Below are 20426 nucleotides of genomic sequence, written 5' to 3' on the forward strand. Positions count from 1 at the left end.
AATAGAATTAATGAAAATAGAGAAAAGTAACGGTGACAAAACGCCGCCCTGTGGTACGCCAGCATAAATATTACACCACGACGTGTAAGTATCATCAGTACAAATACGTTGCCGACGACCACGAAGATAACTTTGAAACAAGTCAATGACTGCAGGAGACACTTTAAGAGAGCGCAGCTGACTCAGTAGGACATCAAAGTCAACACTATTGAAAGCATTGCTGAAATCCAACAAAGTCATAACAGTGAGCTGTTTACTGTCCATGCCTAATCGAATGTCATCGGTAACTTTTATAAGGGCAGTAACCGTACTATGTCCTGGGCGAAAACCAGATTGGAAAGGATTGAGCAAGTTGTTCTTGTTTAGGAAGAGATTTAATTGAAAGTGAATTAGTTTTTCAAGAACTTTTGACAGGAAGGGTAATATAGAGATAGGACGAAAATCGGAAAAGGTAACAGGATTAGCTTTCTTCGGCAGTGGTAAAATATTAGCGCTCTTCCATGCTTCAGGAAATACACAGCATGAGACACATTCATTTAGAATATATGTGATCAGGGGAGCGATAATATCAAGGAGAGGAATGATCATAGTACGGCTAACATTATCGGTACCAATGGCATTAGATGAGACGGACAGCACGCTTTTCTTAACATCACACACAGTGAACTGACTTAACACAAAAGGAGGATGAGAAGGAGTTGAAGTCATAGAAAGTGAGTTAAGAGTACGTGATTTAGCTGAACTATCAAATGAGTTCGAAGGATTAGAAAAATATTGATTTAGGAGTTCTATATCAATATTAAGAACAGATGGATTATGAGAAGATTTACCAACTCCAACAGTCTCAAGAAATTTCCAAACTCTGTGAGAATCGCTATTCTCGACTGAGGCATGAATGTGGCGACGTTGTGCATCCCTACATAATGTATTGCAGCGATTCCTAGCTTTAATATACTTACTACGATTTTCGTCAGATTTATTTAATTTAAATTTACTTTTAGCAACATTTTTCCTGTGAATGCTAGTTTTTATGTCTTCAGTTAGCCAGGGTGCAGGAAGATGTTTCAGCTTTACTTGGTGAATTGGCGCATGAACGTCGTACAGTTGATTGAGCAACGAGCTAAAGACATCAACCCCTTGCTCAATACAAGACGCCGACTCCACTGCTGACCAATCAATATTACGCGCATCAGCACGTAGTTGTTCAACATCCATTCCAGCAAAAATACGCCGCAGAAGTATCTTAGGCTTAACTTTAGGAGGGCGCTGTTTATACGAAAGAAAAATTAAATCATGATAGGAAAAGGCATCGGCAGAACACTGACCGTGCTTGGAAACGAAATCAGGAGAAGACACAATTATAAGGTCAAGAAGAGAAGGAGTAGAATTTGGATATCTGTGGGTCGCTGAAAGGGGAAGAATATGCATGTTACACGCTTCGCAAACAGATACAAGCTTATGAGCTCTGCTGTCATCCTTCAGTAGACATGTGTTGAAGTCGCCCATTAATATGGTGTGACCATAATTTGGGACAAATGTTTCAACAAGGGCTTCGAAAGAGGAAAAGAAATTCGTTAATAGAGAGGGACTGTAAAAAACGCCAAGTAAAATTTTTGTCTGGCTTAGAGAAACTTCTACTAGTAAGTGTTCAGCCGAATCAACAGGAGGTGGCTGACATGACGAACTTACAATTTTAAAAGGAATGTAGGATCTAAGATAGATCGCCACACCACCACCAGTCCTGTTGCTTCGATCATTACGAATGAGATGGAAACCTGGCAAAGAATACGAAGTAGACGGTAAACAGGGCTTAAGCCATGATTCCGATACTAAAATCGCATGAATATCACGGGACTCAAAAGAGGCAAGCATGTCAGGATAATGGGCTGGAATACTTTGGGCATTTATGTGTACTACGTTAAGATTTTTCACACATTCAGAAAAGAGAGAATTAAGATTGGCGTTAAGAGGAAGGGAAGAAATAGCACTTTGAAGACTTAAGTCACTCAATGACTCATCACCCGAAGATACCGAAAGAAAAGTGTGTCTAAGAATACTACAATTTGAAGACATTGTAATTATAAATATATAACAATAAAATAAAAAAAAATAAAAGTTAGAATAATTAAAATATGTATGTATATAAAAAAATAAATAAAAAACTAATAATAATAATTTTAAAAATTAACTTAAAAGTAAAACTAGTTTACTTAATTTACTGTTACTGTGCCCGATATCCACCGGCGGCATGAAAGAGATCAAAAGTATAACAAAACGTAGTTCAAAAATAATTGTTTACAAAATAAAAGTTGTAAAAGTAAAAAGAAAAAAGAAAAAAAAATCAAGAATAACAATTAAAAATGAATCAAATGGTGTTTTTGTACCTTATTAGTTTAGTTAGAACATATCTTAAGAATAATTGATAAACAAAAGAGAGTAAATTGGTTGCCTACGTTTATCTCTCAATCTGTTTTATTCTTTCGAGTGTGAGTGTAAATTATACCCTCTAGCGTTATCAAAGTTTCATAGATTTGAGAAATACTTTTCATACCAGTTACAAATATATTTGGTTCAATGTAGCATAATTAATAACATTGTAAACTGTTTTTATATAGGTGGAAACAATATCAGAACAGAAATCCAATAGTTATTTTCTGTTTTCTTAATATGCTTGCCCTGAAATGCTTTACTTTTTCATGAAATATGATCGTTACATTACGTTAAACAAAAAGCAACAAAAAGTCATGAAATTCCCGATACTTATGACGTTTTGATCACGAGAAAACTATCCTCTTTAGGCGATCTAGAGATGTATGTTTTAATAGTTAGATAAGACAGTATAATGAAAATTTATCGTGGAGCAAACTTTAATTACTCTATCTCTCATTGGTATTTGTTTTGAAAAAACTTTGAAAACTTGGGGTTTTGTTCTCAAATTTAGGGGAAATCAAGATATACAGCGGAATTTGTAGGGAAAAGATAAAAATAAAAAACTTAATATATCATCTGGAAAGAGTAGGAAGAAGAAGTACAATAAATGTATTGAAAAATAAAATTAAGTCGAACTAAATTTTTTATGTGTTACTAGTGAGATGACGTCACATAGAGAGTTTGGATGAATAAGACAAGCTGTACCGACCCCAAATAAAACGGCATGAAAGTCTTTGTCTATCGTAGAATAGTCAATTAAGAAAAAATATGTCAATGCTGCCGCTATGGGTAACAAGAAGTAATTTCCAAAAATGTGTAGTTAATATATTTGATAGTAGTGTAATATGTTTGATAATCTTTGATAAAGCCAGTTTAGCAGAAAAAAAGGCTGTTTTACGTACGTTTATGCTACGTATTATTGTGCATGATCTCGTGACGTCATAGTCTTGCGTCGTACGTTATGAATTTATATATTTGAATTACATATATATTTAAAATTATACAAAATAGTTTACATATTACTTATTCCAATCACAAGACGAATAAAGACAAATAGTCAACTTTGACATTGAATTGACATTATGTGATTGGTGTCCATAATTCAAAGATTTGATTTTTAGAATGGGGTAGTTATTATCGAAATATTGGAAGTTTTCAATCAATCAATGATAATCTATTTTTAATGCAACTATGTTATAGCTATTCTAGTAGCAAAACGCATAGAATATATAAATCTAAGGTTTATCATACTCGTTCTGGGATGGGAATAAAATATCACTTTTCATTCAAGAATTATTTTACTGAGCCAATGTATTTATAATAAAATTGTTACTAGAAAAATATTTCTTCGTATCACTATGTTATGTTTTTGTGTAACTATGTCAATGTTAAAGCCTTTGTTGTATTTCTGGATTATGAGTATGGATAACTGGTCGACAAATATGAAACAAAATTAGTGTAACATGTCTCGAATACACCGTCTGTTTATTCATACTCTTTGATATGAGTGAGAGCGAACGAGGCCGGCCGGCAGGCAACGACACCCGGCGGCGACCGGCACTATCCGTCCTTCGATGCAATAATAATATTCTGTGCTTTCTGCGAATGAGCTGGCTAGCTGCTCGTTGTGCTTTGTTCTGGTCAATTTCTTAATTAAAAAAATAATTAGTAGTGTTGAAAATATCAAAATTAAAAAATACAGATGATAAATTGATTCGTAAATTAGAAACATAGAAAGGTAAGATTTTTAATTCTAACATAAGTGTTTGTGTTTATTTTTGACATGTGTTAATTTTAAAAAGTTAAGTTAAGCATGAATACACAATAACTTTACAAATTAGTACGTAACGATTATTGAATTAAATACGTTGATATATTGTTTTAATTATACTTTGAAATTAAGGTATTCTTAAAAAAATGTTTTGCTAAGATAGATAAAAAAATATCTAGTAACATATTTGTTTTGTATTTGTGAATTTTTGGATCCGAAATTAATCGTCCACGTAAACAAAATGTTCACTGTACAATAACCGATGTAAATATTCAGCTTAATAAATACGTGTAGAGTTGGGCATAATAGTTCGCAACTGAGATCGATCGGTTTAGTTCGCCGAACCTAAACGAACTAGTTCGCTCTTTTAGTTCTTCAGTTCCCAGCTGCTTACCGACTACTGAGCATCTGGGAACTGAGGACAAATGATCTAAAACAGCGATCTGACTCTTATTGACTCAAAAAAGGGCAGATCGTTCGCTCGTTTTGATACTGTACTTATTGTGACAATAATAAATTAAAATTTTCGACTTGAAATAAAAGATAAATGAATTGAATATTCGTAAAATATATTATATTGATTGCAAACAAATAGGTTTATTATCAACCGACTTCAAAAAGGAGGAGGTTATCAATTCGTCTGTATTTTTTTTAGATAGTAATTAAAATCTCTAATCTTTTAGTATTTTTGCTTTTATATTTTTTATTCAATTTCAAAATAATCAACGATAACTAATACATATTCTCTTTCTTTACAATCATGTAAAAGTCAAACGAAAATAATCAACTTTTAATATTCACCATATTAAATTATTTAGAAATTATCAACAATGAGGTAGAATACCGCGCGAGCGAGCGAGACAACATTAGTTTGTTTGGCGCAACCTTTCCTCGCTCAGTAACGAACTAACGAACTATGGATCGAAAAATCGGAGAACTAGTTCGCGTAGTTCATCTGTGGGAGCGACTCTTTCGAACTAGTTCGTTCGCGAACTACACAACTCTAAATACGTGCCTAAGTTGTCAGATAACGACTAAATAAAAGATAATATTGTTTGTTTTTGATATAGTTTGGCAACGTACAAAACCTATTACATTTAATTAAACTTGTTATATACATAAATATATTTTTAATATTAACAGTAAACAAATTTTGTAGATAAGAGATGGAATATGTAATAAAATGCGTTTATTATTAATTAAAACTAAACATGTACCTAGTTTAGTTTTAATTAGATTTGTATACTTATTTTTAAATTTAACCATAAAACTAATTATTAAAGTGTCAGTAATTTGAGTTGTTTATCATACATCTATCCAGTGCCAGACATCGGGTTTAAGGATTAGATAGTGCAGGCAACTAGCAAAGTCCTTTAGGCAAGCCAAACCCTGGTTAAAGTTAAGTTTACGAAATTTTTAAGCCAAATATTTCTCTTATTTGCATAGGGTAGTGACATACCACCGCGCCGTCGGAAACATAGTAATTATGACGTCGTAATATGGTCTAAATTATAGTAATTATAAATAAAATTGACTTTTGGTAAAATGGTTGGTTGTAAAAGATAAAATTCCACGAGATGTGCATTGAATAGGTGCCCGTCGTTATTATTCAGAATCTACGTCACTATTTTTTGACTGTAGGTTAGTAGTAGTGTGATAAAGTACTTATTTCTTCATATAAATTTTATTATTAATTAAATAATTATATAAAACGCTCCTTACATATCGCTATGGTAGACAACCATTAAGATACCTTTTGGTACGTTATACAATTATAATTAGATATATCAGCACAGTAAAGTGGATGGATGGGTGGGTACCTAGCACTACAGTATTTTTAAATTGCTGTCAATAACGAACTAAATTGATTTTTGAACCACTGAAACTATACATTAGCCGATTCGAAGCTAAGAACGTCGTACAGTGCACTTGCACTCCATGATTTTTTCGTAGTAGAAGCCCCAATTTAAAATAAACAGCAATTACTGCGGCCTTGCTCCGCTTTGGATAATAGAGATAATCGCACGACGATCGAAATTGAAAATTATATATCCTTTTGCATTTATAGATATTTGTTTGTATCTGTACCGCGACCGGTAACTTCTACGAAGCATATTACGAAGCATTGTATTATAATTTTTTTTCTTATTATAGAAACGATAATAGTATTTGTGCATTTTGGATTATGCCTAGGCGAATTATATTAATAATTACAACGCTTTTTACTACATTATGAAGGAATGTCTTACCCTATTCAAATAAGAGAAATATTTTATTTCAATAATTTCTTAAACTTGACTTTAATGGATTATTTACTTGCTTAGGGACTCTAGCTAGTTGCCTGCTTTGCTTAAGCGATGAACCCGGATAGATGAATAACGCAGAATTCTTAAGAATCTATATTTATAAAGTCCGTAAGGGACAGAGCTCTTTAAAGGATAATATCAACCGTGTATGAAAAACACGCGGAAATGTAAAATATACGTATAATAATCTTGAATATAATTATTAGCACAAGCAAATAAAATATATTCTTCATTATCCTGGGTAGGAAGTTTTTTATTTGTAATAGAATATTTAAAGCCTGTACCAATTTTTAGTTGCTGTAAGCTCAAGCTAAAATGTGCGGCTGCGTGAGAGTTCTCCGCATTGGTAAGCCGCTACCTAAGTCATGGCAACGGAGACTCTTCAGCTCCTCTTCAACGCCACCACCTGTCCAAGGAGTTCCATACACAAAACTCAGTGTTGGAGTTCCTAAAGAAATATGGCAAGATGAAAGAAGGTACTTAAAGTTAAACTTTGTTCGGAATTTAAAATTAGTAATCCATATAATTTTAGGGTCGACTTATATTGAAATATGTACCTACTCGCGATATTCTCGTTCCTATTTAATCAAGTAGGTATTGCGTAGTTATCAATCGCAATACATACATGCAGAAATTTTATTAGATTGATTGGTATGATTAGAGTTCAATATAATAACTTGTTCCATAAGATTATTAGGATCTATATTTTATATGAAAACCATAAACGTTATTTTTTATATTTTTAGGGTTGCCATAGTACCAGCGGTAGTTAGTAAATTAGTCAAAAAAGGATTTAGTGTTAATGTTGAAGAAAACGCTGGGGCATTAGCAAATTTTCCAAATAAGAGTTTTGAAGAAGCCGGCGCCAAAATCACCAGCTTAAAGGATACTTATCAGTCAAGTAAAGATTTTTTTTAATTATATAATTTATAAAAATATTTTATTGGGCTCTATTGAAAAATATCGAGTCTATAATTACTAAGAAGTGACGATGTTTTAATATTTTTTCAGACATCATTTTAAAAGTACGTCCTTTCGCTGATAATGAAGTTCAAAATGTAGCCGATAAATCCACCATCATATCATTTTTATATCCTGCACAGAATCAAAGTCTCATAGAAAAACTGGCAACTAAAAAAGTTAATGCATTTGGTAAGTATTTAAAATTTTATTATTCAAAATCCTTTTATAGAAACGCATAATTATTTTGTTAACTTCTTCGTCTTTTAGCAATGGACTGCATTCCTCGTATAAGCCGCGCTCAAGTGTTCGACGCGCTCAGCTCGATGGCTAACGTGGCGGGCTACCGTGCTGTCATCGAAGCGGCTGCTCATTTCCCGCGTTTTTTTTCTGGTATGGCTAAAAAGTCACAGATTACTACCAAAAATATTTTAGAGTATATTCTTACATATAGTATATAACATTCTAAATAATATTTATGATAAAAATCTAATTTTTTAAAGGCAATGGTCTCCTTTCGTCTGAAGGTAGCCCTGGAGTTTATCTTATCTGCGGCATTATGAAATAAAATTAAATGCTGGTTAGTCGTACCTATATAAATGTATATGTAAAAGAATTTCATCTGATTCATACATGCTTTGTCACGGTAAACTCATTGAAGCATATGAAATAGCAGCGGTGCTTGCTTGAATTTACATTCTAGATATTCGGATAGGATCAACATATTTTATCTGCGTTGTATTTTTATCTTCCTAGTAAATAAAATATGTGGATACAATACACAGTATAACCACCTTATAAAAAAATAATTGGATAAAACGAGCCTTCAAAATACACTTTCGTATCTAATTAGACGTCGAGACTCTTGAGAACAAATGCATTTAAGTATCAGCTATTGTGAGTGAAAATTATCAAGTGGTGGTCTGCAACAGGCAGAGTCGGATTTAAAGGTCTGGAGGCCCCCGGGCCACAAAGCAGTGGGGGCCCTAGACTAACAGAAGCGCGAACAACCTAATAATTATATTATCATGAATTAATTACTTTTTTTTATTTCAATCAGTAAGCTATGATTTATTTACTTGTATCGTTAACTTTTTAAACATTAAATAATAACATTGTTATAATTTGACTATACCTCGGTATTTCTTAACTTGCTGAAAACTGTGGCCCCCACTAATGTGGAGGCCCCAGGGCAGTTGCCCCGGTTGCCCTCCCCTAAATACGGCCCTGGCAACAGGTCAGATGACGGCCGCGGGGCGCGTGCCGCCGTGCCGCGTGCTCGTGGTGGGCGGCGGCGTGGCGGGGCTGGCGGCGGCCGCGCAGGCGCGCTGCATGGGCGCCGCCGTGCGCGCCTTCGACACGCGCCCGGCCGTGCGCGAGCAGATCGAGAGTCTTGGCGCTCAGTTCATTACTATGGATGTGAAGGTATAATGACGTTTAAATAAAACTAATTATAACGGATGAATCGCGTATATTAATTATTTTTAAACATCCCGACGTTTCGAGCACTTTGCTCTGAAAACTTTAAGACAACATTATATAATGACGTTGTTGTCGCCTGACGTTTATTTGGTTTTAAGGCTTTTAAATGGCTCAAAAACCAGTGACTTTAAGATCTATGTGTAAAGTTATACACAATAACGATGACTCCGTTGAGAATTACCGATTTTATAGAAATTGATTAGTAGGTCTATAAGAATAATAAAGAGGACCATTACTCAGTATTTATTTTTTTTATCATCGCTTTTTGGTATCGGTTCCGATTGCCATCAATAACTTGGTATAAATTTATTAGTTTTGGTTGCCCTAATCTTATTTTTATTAATTAATAATTTTTGCAATTGTAGAAGTCAAAGTCAGATTTAGATCAGCCCTTCATGGAACATCATAATGAACACATTAATATTTCAATTTAATAAGCAAAGCAAATTAATAATTCATTTTTTTGCAGAACCCAGAACATACAAGTTGGCAAAAGACCAATTTTAAGTCTGGTATGCCCTAAATATTGTTTTGTATTTGGCCATCATGTTAATGAATAAATGTTAACAATTCAATAATAATAATTTTACATTAATACAAAGTTTATCATTACATTATATGAATAATTTATGTAATAATAATAAATAGCGTTTTAATGCGGTTTTAGCGGTTAAAGAGTAATCTTACACATGTCATATGATTTTACTACACGTGCGTACGTAATCGCAAATGATTTAATAAGACATTGACCAGGTTCGTGATACGCTAGGTGTCTGACCTTTGTCAGCTCAATGATAGAAATGCATAAATAATAAACACGTCAGCGTCTCAGCTCATGAGCACCGGCACATGAGCCCACGTATTAATGCACATGAATATTTATCGCCAAATGTTTGTGACATCGCCATTTACGTGACTTGCTTGTTAGTTTATGTTTAGCTAGATTTTTTTTTCAACTCAACGCAAACAAAAATATGTTTGATGTCATTTATCATAACTTTGCATTTATCTCAAGGCCTAACTCATAATGCTAGTTAAACTTGTGGACAAAACATTTAACGTAATCGTGAAAGTAAATATTTGCCAAGAAATGATAATAGCCACCCAGCTACCTGCGTCTGTTACATAATTCAACAATTTCTTATGCACATGACTATTGACTTTGACTTTGCATGCATTTTTACGTATTTTTACGAAATTACATTTTTTGTATCAAACCTCAGTATTATGTATTAAAATTTTACGGCAATTTTCGAAATCTTTATGTATTTTGAAGTACTTTATGTAAATTTATTCACACGTTTATTTTGTACAGGAGTAATATCTTAATAATTTTCCATGTCATATGAATATATGACATGGAAAATCATTATTTTACTATGTATTTGTAGGAACATATCTACAATATACTTATATTACAAATGATACTTATTTCATATTAGTTACATACAATAATATTGCATATGATATAGTTGTAAAATTCTTATACAAAAAGGAAGAAGGAGCTGGCGCGGGCGGGTATGCCAAAGAGATGAGTGAAGAGTTCCTCAACGCGGAACGGGCGTTATTGGGAAAAGAAGCCAGGACATCCGACGTAGTAATCAGCACAGCTTTAATACCTGGAAAACCTGCTCCACTGCTTATTTTGGAGGTAAACTGATACTCATCTATTTATGAAATAATCTATTTAAATATGACGTACAAACGATTCAAACTGTAACTAAATTTAAAATACTCATCGATAAATTTATCCCATTTGAATAAGTGTCCAAGATAAACAGAAAACTTCTTTGAATTTTATTTCTTATATTTGTGAAACAAATACTCCCACCAATTGCCATTTACATATATTTCTTTTATAAAACATATCCATATATGTTATCACACAATATATAATATTATAAAGGAAATCATTAAAAAAGTAATAATAATAATAAAAACGGGTGCTCTTTTATAGGATGCCGTTCGCGACATGGCTCCGGGTAGTGTGATAGTAGACCTGGCGGCAGAAATGGGTGGCAACATACAGACGACCACTAAGGGCAAAATAACAAAGGTGCACGATGTCACGCACATTGGTCTCACAGACCTGCCCAGTAGGATGCCCGCGCATGCCTCTACTCTCTACGCCAACAATATCTCCGCCTTCCTATTCAGCTTAGGTGAGTTTGGCTTAAATGATAATACTATGTACCCATACGAAAAATAATCTTTGTATCTCTGAACTGCATCGTATTCAATGTTGTAAATGATTAAATGCAAGAATTGTCATACAATTAATTTTATAATTTAAATAAATAAATATGAGACAAAATCACGTACTTTACTCTGATCCCAATGTAAGTAGCTAAAGCACTTGTGTTGTGGAAAATCAGTAGTAACGAAGGTACCACAAAGACCCTGACCCAAAACAACTAATGATAATCTATATCGACTCGGCCGGGAATCGAACCCGGGACCTCGGAGTGGCGTACCCTTGAAAACCGGTGTACACACCACTCGACCACGGAGGTCGTCATTTGTAACGATTACTATATTAATACTTTTTTCTTGTAAACCTTTATTTAAATAATTAACGCTATGCTGTTACGTAACAACTACCAAGTAATAAAATAGATCGGACGATGTTATATATTTGCTCATTTAATAAATATTATAACAATTGTTACTTCAGGTTGTTTTGTACGATATATTATTGATGTTTATCTTTGATAATATTATGTACTTTTTAAAGGTTATATTTACTGGCCAATCAAGAGAACTAATTGCAATCACGACAAGCCCAAATTACGATAAAAATGCAATAATGACGTCCATCCATTATAGCATTGATAAAAAAATCCGCAAATTTAAGTGAGATTTCTAGTGCAACATAATTACGAAATTGAAGATAATTATGAAGTTCATGCGATATAAATAAAATTCAGATAATAAAATTTGTTTTGTTACATATTTGACTTTTGTGTTTTATAACTGCTTTGAATTAACAATTAAGTTGATAACATTTTTATTTTGTTTGCTTTAAAATGCATGAAAATGTACTTCAGAGAGAATACAAAAAATAATGATGTAATTCATTGAGTCGATAACAAATTCTTGATTTACAAATCTCGTAAAAACATGTGACTTACCATATCAAAAACAATTAAAATAAAATAATTTACTTAACAGTATACATAGTTATGAGGCAGCTTATTATTAACACTAACTTAGAAACTACTACACCAAAAATTAGAAAATTATAATATTAATTTTTTTTTTTAAATATCCTGAATTTTTTGTCTTGTATTTTTCTTTATTAAATCCTCCTAGCACCTAAAGTAACAAAAAATAAATCTATAAAACTGTACTGGTTGTATAGTGAGATGCATCTGGTAATATACATACTTCGCATGTTTATAAATCAAACACGAATAATTTAAACGAAACGTGATTATAATTGTCTGTAAAACAAGCAGAGTCGGATTTAAAGGTCTGGAGGCCCCCGGGCCACAAAGTAGTGGGGGCCCTAGACAAACAGAAGCGTGAACAACCTAATAATTATATTATCATGAATTAATTACTTTTTCATTTCAATCACTGAGCTATGATTTATTTACTTGTATCGTTAACTTTTAAAATATTAAATAATAACATTATTATAATTTGACGATAACTCGATATTTGTTAACTTGCTGAAAAATGTGGCCCCCACTAATGTGGAGGCCCCAGGGCAGTTGCCCCGGTTGCCCGGTCCTGAAAACAAGTTGAATATGTACAGGCAACAACGATCACTTCAACATCGACCTCGAGGACGAGGTGACGCGCGGCGCGATCGTGCTGCGCGACGGCGCGCTGCTGTGGCCGCCGCCCGCGCGCGCGCCGCCCGCCGCGCCCGCCGCCGCCAAGCCCGCGCCCGCCGCCGCCGAGCCCCCCAACCCCTTCAACGAAACTCTGAAGGACACTTTCCTGTACTCCACGGGTAAATTACCAGTGGCGTAGCTATCGTAGGACAGGTGGTGCAGGGCACCGGGGCCCCGGAGTTCAGGGGCCCCTCTAAACTAAATCTTAAGCATCTGAAGCTAGAAAAACACGACCCAGAGCACAAGATTTCTTATTTGGTATCTATAATTTTAAAGGATAATTATTAATTAAAGAGGGATGGGAAAGAGGGGGTGAGGGCCCGATTCTTTTTATGCACCGGGGCCCTTACTCACCTAGCTATGCCACTGTAAATTATGTTACATTTAAACTATTCAAAATCAAAATGAACTTTATTCAAGTGGGCTTTTACAAGCACATTTGAATCGTCATTTAACAATTAAGTGAAGGTACAACCGGTTCGGAAAGTAGATTCTACCGAGAAGAACCGGCAAGAAACTCAGTAGTTACTCTTTTTCAACATTTAAAAAATACAATCATATGAGTTAAATACAATTATATATTATGTATGTAATGTGTCCTGCCTAACCCCTTATCCATATCCAACTTATTGCTTGGATTGGTAGATCCAACATCACCTTTGGCGATAGCATCCACATATACAGATACAGGCCATCTTTTTTATAACAAAGCTATGTTGCTTAGTTTCAAAAAATGTCTTTATTGACCAAAGATATTTTTGATCCTATGATTGATAACATTTGTGTTCTATAATGATGCTTATAAAAATGAAATAATGTAATAAATTAATTCAAAGAATCTGTTCATACTTCTAGGTTTGGCTAGTTTAATTGGACTCGGAATGGTCTCACCGAATCCAGCATTCACAACAATGACAACTACCTTAGCTCTATCAGGTAAATATGCTTAAGATCTAATGTAAGGCACTCATGAACACTATCCTCAACAAAAAAAAAATACTCAAAATATGTAAATTATTATTATTTCAGGCGTAGTAGGCTACCACACGGTTTGGGGAGTCGTGCCCGCTCTCCATTCCCCCCTCATGTCAGTAACCAACGCTGTATCTGGTATTACTGCTGTTGGTGGTTTGCTTCTCATGGGTGGAGGATATGTACCTGAGACTCCAGTTCAGGTAACGCAATTGGATCCATCCAATTACATTGCACTTAAATGTGTAGACATTCTTTATATAAAAAAATCTTATTATATAAATAAATCTATTTCTAGTGGTTAGCCAGCACTGCAGCTCTTATCTCATTCGTAAACGTATTTGGTGGATTCCTCGTAACACAACGCATGCTGGACATGTTCAAAAGGTATTATTCGCATATTAATCTTCCCAAGATTTCATATGTTGAAATGTTTTATAATTCTACTAGCGATACTACCCCATATACTACAGAATGTCTGTCTATGACCTTTATAATTTGTAAAATACTATTATTTTGATCTATCTCGTAGGGTTTGCAATAAAAAAGTGTTTATTTACATCACTTTAGAAACCTCCAAAATCTTTTATGAGATATAAAAGATTTTAAGAAGATTTAAAGACTATGTTTAGCATATATTTTATATATAAACCTTCTTGAATCAATCTATCTATTAAAAATACCGCATTAAAAACTATTGTGTAATTTTAAAGATCTAAGCATACATAGAAACAGCCAGCTGTAGGCGTTAGTGTATTATAATAATATTATGTAATGATATAACTTTTCTTTAATGCTCAGGCCTGATGACCCCCCAGAATATGGATACTTATACAGCATACCAGCTGCTGCGTTACTCGCAGGATATCTTACAACTGCAATGCAGGTATGTTACTATAGTGTTTATGCTATAATTTAACCTTCAAAAATAGTAGGAAATGTAGTCTAATGCATTCATTATCTTCCAGGGATACCCCGAAGTACACCAAATGGCTTATCTCGCTTCATCTTTATGCTGTGTGGGCGCTTTGGCCGGCCTAAGCTCACAGAAAACGGCACGGAAAGGAAACTACCTCGGAATGGTTTGTTATTTTCGTTTTTTAGATGCTCGAAGCTGTGTAAAGACTTATCTTCCAGTAATTTATTAAAAAATTTAAGTGTCTTCATTCTTTGTTTTACAATTTTATTTCTATTATACATGCAACTGATGATTAGAAAAGGCATTAATAGAGAAACAGACGTAGCTAAGACTCGGCCCAAGACCCACTCATTGTAATCTTGATGACATCAGCATCAATCTTTTGATCATTGTAAAGGCATTGAGACATCAAAGACTTTTTGAACATTATTCCTTTGTCACGAATTAAATTTAAATTATTAGCAAAATTATCATTTTTTATTCTCTTATACAAACGCAGACGCAGTAGTAATGTTCTTGTCTGTAAAAATGGAATTTGAACAGCTTTTTTTGTAAAGTCTAAAAAAAGGTTTTTGTACCATTTTAATACATTTAAATATTAATGAGGTAACTTGGGTACAGCTCGACTAGTTGTGATAACTCTTTAGTAATATGAAGTTGCATTTTTATTTATATTTTAGTAGCATTATTTTATAGAAATTATATAAAAAAAAGATATATCCATAACCTTTAGATTGGCGTTTCTGGTGGTATCGCGGCAACTTTGGGTCTCCTGACGCCAAGCGCTGAAGTGTTGGCCCAAATGATTGGTGTGGCGGGTATTGGAGGACTTATTGGTGGCACTATCGCCAAAAAGATTGAGATCACAGACTTACCACAACTTGTTGCTGGTTTTCACAGGTAATTTGAATGCATGATCTATATTATTTTTGTAGATATCTTATTTGCACATCACAGTCATATTGGGTATTCTTTTTGAGTTTTTAAGTGTTTTTATTTATTTTTTCCTTTATAGTTTGGTGGGCATGGCGGCGGTGCTGACCTGCGTAGCCACATACATGCATGATTTCCCTGCGATGGCGCTCGACCCCACTGCAGCTACTCTTAAAACATCGCTCTTCTTGGGCACGTACATTGGAGGAATTACTTTCACGTGAGTATATGTAAAAAAAATATATAGTCATGTTCATCTAATAATCAAATTTTTGAGGCACTTTCATATTATTATTCAGAAAGTCTTATGCTATGTATAGTTTATATAATATACAATATTGCTCTTCAAAGGACCTACCAACTCTTTAACATTTGATATACAAACATTTTGATAATACATACATACATTTTGAGGGTTCAAAGTTACCGTAGTTTTAAAGAACCCGTGTATGGGTACATCAATATGTAGTACATATCGACAATGTTATACATACATCTCCGATTTTATTTTCAGTGGGTCTTTGGTTGCATATGGTAAACTGCAAGGCGTACTATCTTCAGCGCCACTGCTTCTGCCTGGTAGGCATGCTATCAATGCGGGACTTTTAGCCGGTTCTCTTGGCTGCGGAGGAGCTCTTCTGGCATTCCCTGAAGCTCCGGGATTACCACTTTTGTCAGCTGCTGCATTACTCAGCGGTATACAAGGATTGACTTTAACCGCTGCTATTGGAGGTAAAGTCATTTCAATGAAATATTTTGCGACAGTAATGTAGGTTCAATTTTTCGATCTAAAATGAAAATAATTTATATTTAAGGTGCGGACATGCCTGTCGTGATTACTGTCCTAAACAGTTACTCGGGCTGGGCTCTTTGTGCGGAAGGATTTATGTTGAACAATTCCCTGATGACAATCGTGGGCGCACTCATCGGTAGCTCGGGAGCTATCCTCTCCTACATCATGTGCAAGGTCAGACATTAATATACCTATCGAACCAACTATTTTTAGGTAATACAGTTGTTAGTATTGATACACATATAGGGTTGGCAACTAAGTGATTGCCGATTTCAAACAAGAAGGAAAATTTGGATTTTTTCCATAAAACGAGTTTTTGTTATATCCAAACATTTTTAATGCATGTGTGCGATACATTGAGTTTCTGTGCAATATCACGACGTGTTGTGCAATCTGAATCGATAATGGCCTTGATATGGGTACCATCGACTTCGATTGGGCAGCCAGATCGTTAAGTATTTTCCGATGAAAAATCACCAGAACGAATTCTGGCAAACCAATTTCGACACTGCCTTTCTTTCAAGGCTCCATTTCCGTATACGGCATATAAATTATTTTGTGCTTGCGAGGCGTTCTTGCCTTTTCGGAAGTAATACAATAAAATGTTTGAAGTGCACGTCCTGTTCTTCTATTTTTTAATTGGGATAAAAACAAAACTAAGGCACTAATCGATATATATTTTTTTTACTAAATTAAAGTGAGAAGTCTAAACAATTAGAAAAAAATATAGGTTAGGTGCTTTGACCACTTTCACAAAACAAAAAAAGCCTAAAGTTCACCTATCCAACAAATCGGCAATCACTTAGTTGCCAACCCAATAAATTCGTATATATATCTGTTATGACTAATATTATGTAAGAACTAATAAATAGTAGTCCCTCAAAAATTGTGTGACATGTAGACTTTCTTAAAACTTGTTGTGAAACAGGCGATGAACCGCTCCCTGCCCAACGTGATCCTGGGCGGCTACGGCGTGACGAGCAGCGGTTCCGCGCGCCCGGCCGGCGCCACACACACCGAGCTGAATGTGGACTCCGTGGCCGACCTCATACACCGCTCCTCCTCCATTATCATTACTCCGGGTACAATGCCACACATTTATATATAGATATTTTCAAACCAAAGTGTAAATAGGCCTTTATTGATTAAGACGTCCTTCGACGATTTTAGCTGATGTTAGCAAATTTTGACAAACCACTCTTCATTAAAAAGTTAAATAACATAATTTTTTCACACACTTGTGCCGTACATGCACATAGGTATTAAAGTAAACAGTTAGTAAAGTTACATATTCTATGACTGAAATATTTCACATCTCTGTATCTCATATTCTTTGGCATATTATACCATGTATAAAAGTCGGAGCATTACATATGTAAAACAGAGTGTCTATCGAGTACGTCACAGTCCGTATAATTGTACCGTCTCGTTAATAAATCGTTAACCAGTTAGTGACTTTCATTATCCTATACACAACACACTCTAGCTTCATTTATATTATTTAAACGACAATTATTTTTGTTTATCTTATTATTATTGATTATCTTCAGTTTTATATGAATAGAAATTCATTGTATTGACATGAAGTCTTCTAATAATTTTCATGTTTATGTTCAACAGGTTATGGTTTGTGTGTAGCCAAAGCACAATATCCAATTGCTGAGCTCGTGGATATCCTCAAGGGCATTGGAAAAAAAGTGCGTTTTGCTATTCATCCTGTTGCTGGTAAGCATTGCATTTTTAATGTCAATTTTAAAATACATACATCATATACATTACATTCAAATCAAATCAAAATACTCTTTATTGTACACCAGTAAATAAATCACATATACACGGTTAGATGAAAGATGTACAAGAGGCGGCCTTATCGCTAACACAGCGATCTCTTCCAGGCAACCTTAAGGTAGAAGAAAACAGATATAAAAAGAGGTAGAGGTGTACAGAGCAGATATAAACATAATAAATAAATACAGTGTAATATACATAAATTACATTGTTAATTTCATTAATGTTTTCATTGTTACTAGGACGTATGCCCGGTCAGTTGAATGTGCTGCTCGCTGAAGCTGGAGTACCTTACGACGATGTCTTTGAAATGGAAGAAATCAACGAGGAATTCCCTGAAACTGACTTAGTTTTGGTTATTGGTAAGTTCGATATTGACGACTCCTAACTATATTGTTATAAATGTGAAATTGTGTGGTTATTAATTTTGTATTATTTCACGTTTTAATTTAGATTATTTTTTATATGTATAAAATGCTTTCTAATGCATAAACAATGTAGAGAAAGTAACGAAGGCTTCATTATAATATATTTATTAACTTTAAATGTATCTCAACAGGTGCCAACGACACTGTTAACAGCGCGGCTGAAGACGATCCGGAATCGCCCATTGCGGGCATGCCTGTACTTAAAGTTTGGAAGGCTGACCAGGTAAACTATCATCATAAGCATAACTATACATAAACAACTAACTTTCATAATATTGATATGCTTGTGTTATATATAAGATATTGATTATCACAAATTTAAATTATACACTTTCTTTTTAAATGACATAGTAAAGGATTTTGTAGAACATTAGCAAACTACCTTACCTGTCGCAACCTCAAGAGAGACAGCAAACTACACGTATATGACATGTATGTGCGCAATTCGCATTACACTATGTTCTACGCACATTGTTAATTATCTTATTGTCGTTATCCAATAGGATGCCTGAACATGATACATTTACGTACTTACAAGCTTTGGGCTGCTAATGACGGCTGTTTTTCTTGACGTAATTAACATTGTTTATCTCACCTGACTGGGAATATGAATCCAAGACCTCCATTTGAATTCAAAAGCGTATAATTAAAGTAACGAAACATATAGACGAAGAACTAACATATATACGAACTCTTTTGTTCATTTCAATAGTGATGTATCTCATTTCTATATTTATTTTTAGGTGGTAGTAATGAAGAGATCGATGGGCGTCGGCTATGCTGCTGTGGACAACCCTATCTTCTACAACCCCAACACCGCCATGTTGCTCGGTGATGCTAAGAAGACTTGCGACGCTCTACTCGATAGAATCAAACATCTCACAGCATAAATATAAAGTATAAGGATATATATTTTTAAAAAAATCTTTAAAACATTTAAGACTTATAAAATCTGATTAGGCTACACTTTTTCATCTCAACGATTTATTCTAATCTGTAATCGAAATATATATGAATAGAATGTGAGTAAAAACTAATCATTATATGTTTAAGAGCTGTTATATAGCAAGCAAACAAAATATGTGATTTTGTATTGAGAAAGGTATGGCAGCCGAAGCGCAATTGGAACGCTATTTACTTGACTTTATTTGTAAGGTGAAAATGAAACACTTATCGCACAATGGAATCACAACAAATTATCTTTGAAGTAACCCATCATAATCTATGTAGAAGCCTAGGATTTTATTGATGGAGACATTTATTTTGAAAAGTAAAATCTTTTTTTAAGTTCAAAACAGACTCTTGTAATGATTGGGGTAATAAGTAGTTTATTTTCCTATTTATAATAAATAATAACGCAATTAAAATTAGTAAAATGTTGTTGGTTGAAGAAAAAAGTCAGTTCTGCACTCGTATTTAGGGAGCTTGCTATATGATGGTCCTTATAGTAGTCCATTACATATTCTGACATTCTATATAGGCATATTGGATTCCTTGATATACGAAATTTAAGAATAAAATACGTTCACCTAAATTTAACTAATTATAATTATAAAAACAAACATTTAATGTAAAAATTATTACAATTTTTATATTTTTATATTGCGACATAAAATATTGGCTATATTATTGGCTGGTTTAGTTTAGTGTAGCTCAAGCGCTACAAATGCCTTTGTATTTCCAATTTAACGGCAACTATTAATGATGAATGAAATTAAATAGCTTATGCATATTTACAATTAGTGCGTTAAGAAACGAATTATACCGATGTGATACAAAAGTGCCTTCAGACTTTGTTTGTT

General features: G+C 34.1%; 1 protein-coding gene across 1 annotated transcript; it reads left to right on the forward strand.

Annotated features, from left to right (window-relative positions):
- The first annotated feature begins 3965 nt into the window (after nucleotides 1-3965).
- LOC124536026 (NAD(P) transhydrogenase, mitochondrial-like) lies at nucleotides 3966-19517 on the forward strand. The gene is made up of 23 exons (XM_047112413.1): nucleotides 3966-4168; nucleotides 6802-6983; nucleotides 7254-7408; nucleotides 7519-7659; nucleotides 7738-7860; nucleotides 8705-8892; nucleotides 10445-10600; nucleotides 10907-11111; nucleotides 12710-12910; nucleotides 13647-13727; nucleotides 13821-13966; nucleotides 14062-14150; nucleotides 14565-14649; nucleotides 14732-14845; nucleotides 15416-15582; nucleotides 15698-15835; nucleotides 16130-16347; nucleotides 16431-16582; nucleotides 17337-17490; nucleotides 18029-18133; nucleotides 18439-18558; nucleotides 18756-18847; nucleotides 19368-19517. Exons 2-23 carry the CDS (start codon nucleotides 6823-6825, stop codon nucleotides 19512-19514), a joined length of 3138 nt encoding a protein of 1045 aa, XP_046968369.1. The 5' UTR covers nucleotides 3966-4168; nucleotides 6802-6822; the 3' UTR covers nucleotides 19515-19517.
- Nucleotides 19518-20426: the final 909 nt, after the last annotated feature.

The sequence above is a fragment of the Vanessa cardui genome, chromosome 2 (assembly GCF_905220365.1).
Source record: "Vanessa cardui chromosome 2, ilVanCard2.1, whole genome shotgun sequence".
Classification (NCBI taxonomy): Eukaryota; Metazoa; Arthropoda; class Insecta; order Lepidoptera; family Nymphalidae; genus Vanessa; species Vanessa cardui.

Coding starts and splice junctions, on each gene's coding strand:
- LOC124536026 (XM_047112413.1), top strand. CDS start 6,823: ATGTGCGGCTGCGTGAGAGTTCTCCGCATTGGTAAGCCGCTACCTAAG. Junction 8,893..10,444: donor TCATTACTATGGATGTGAAG/GTATAATGACGT, acceptor TTATACAAAAAG/GAAGAAGGAGCTGGCGCGGG. Junction 12,911..13,646: donor CACTTTCCTGTACTCCACGG/GTAAATTACCAG, acceptor TCATACTTCTAG/GTTTGGCTAGTTTAATTGGA.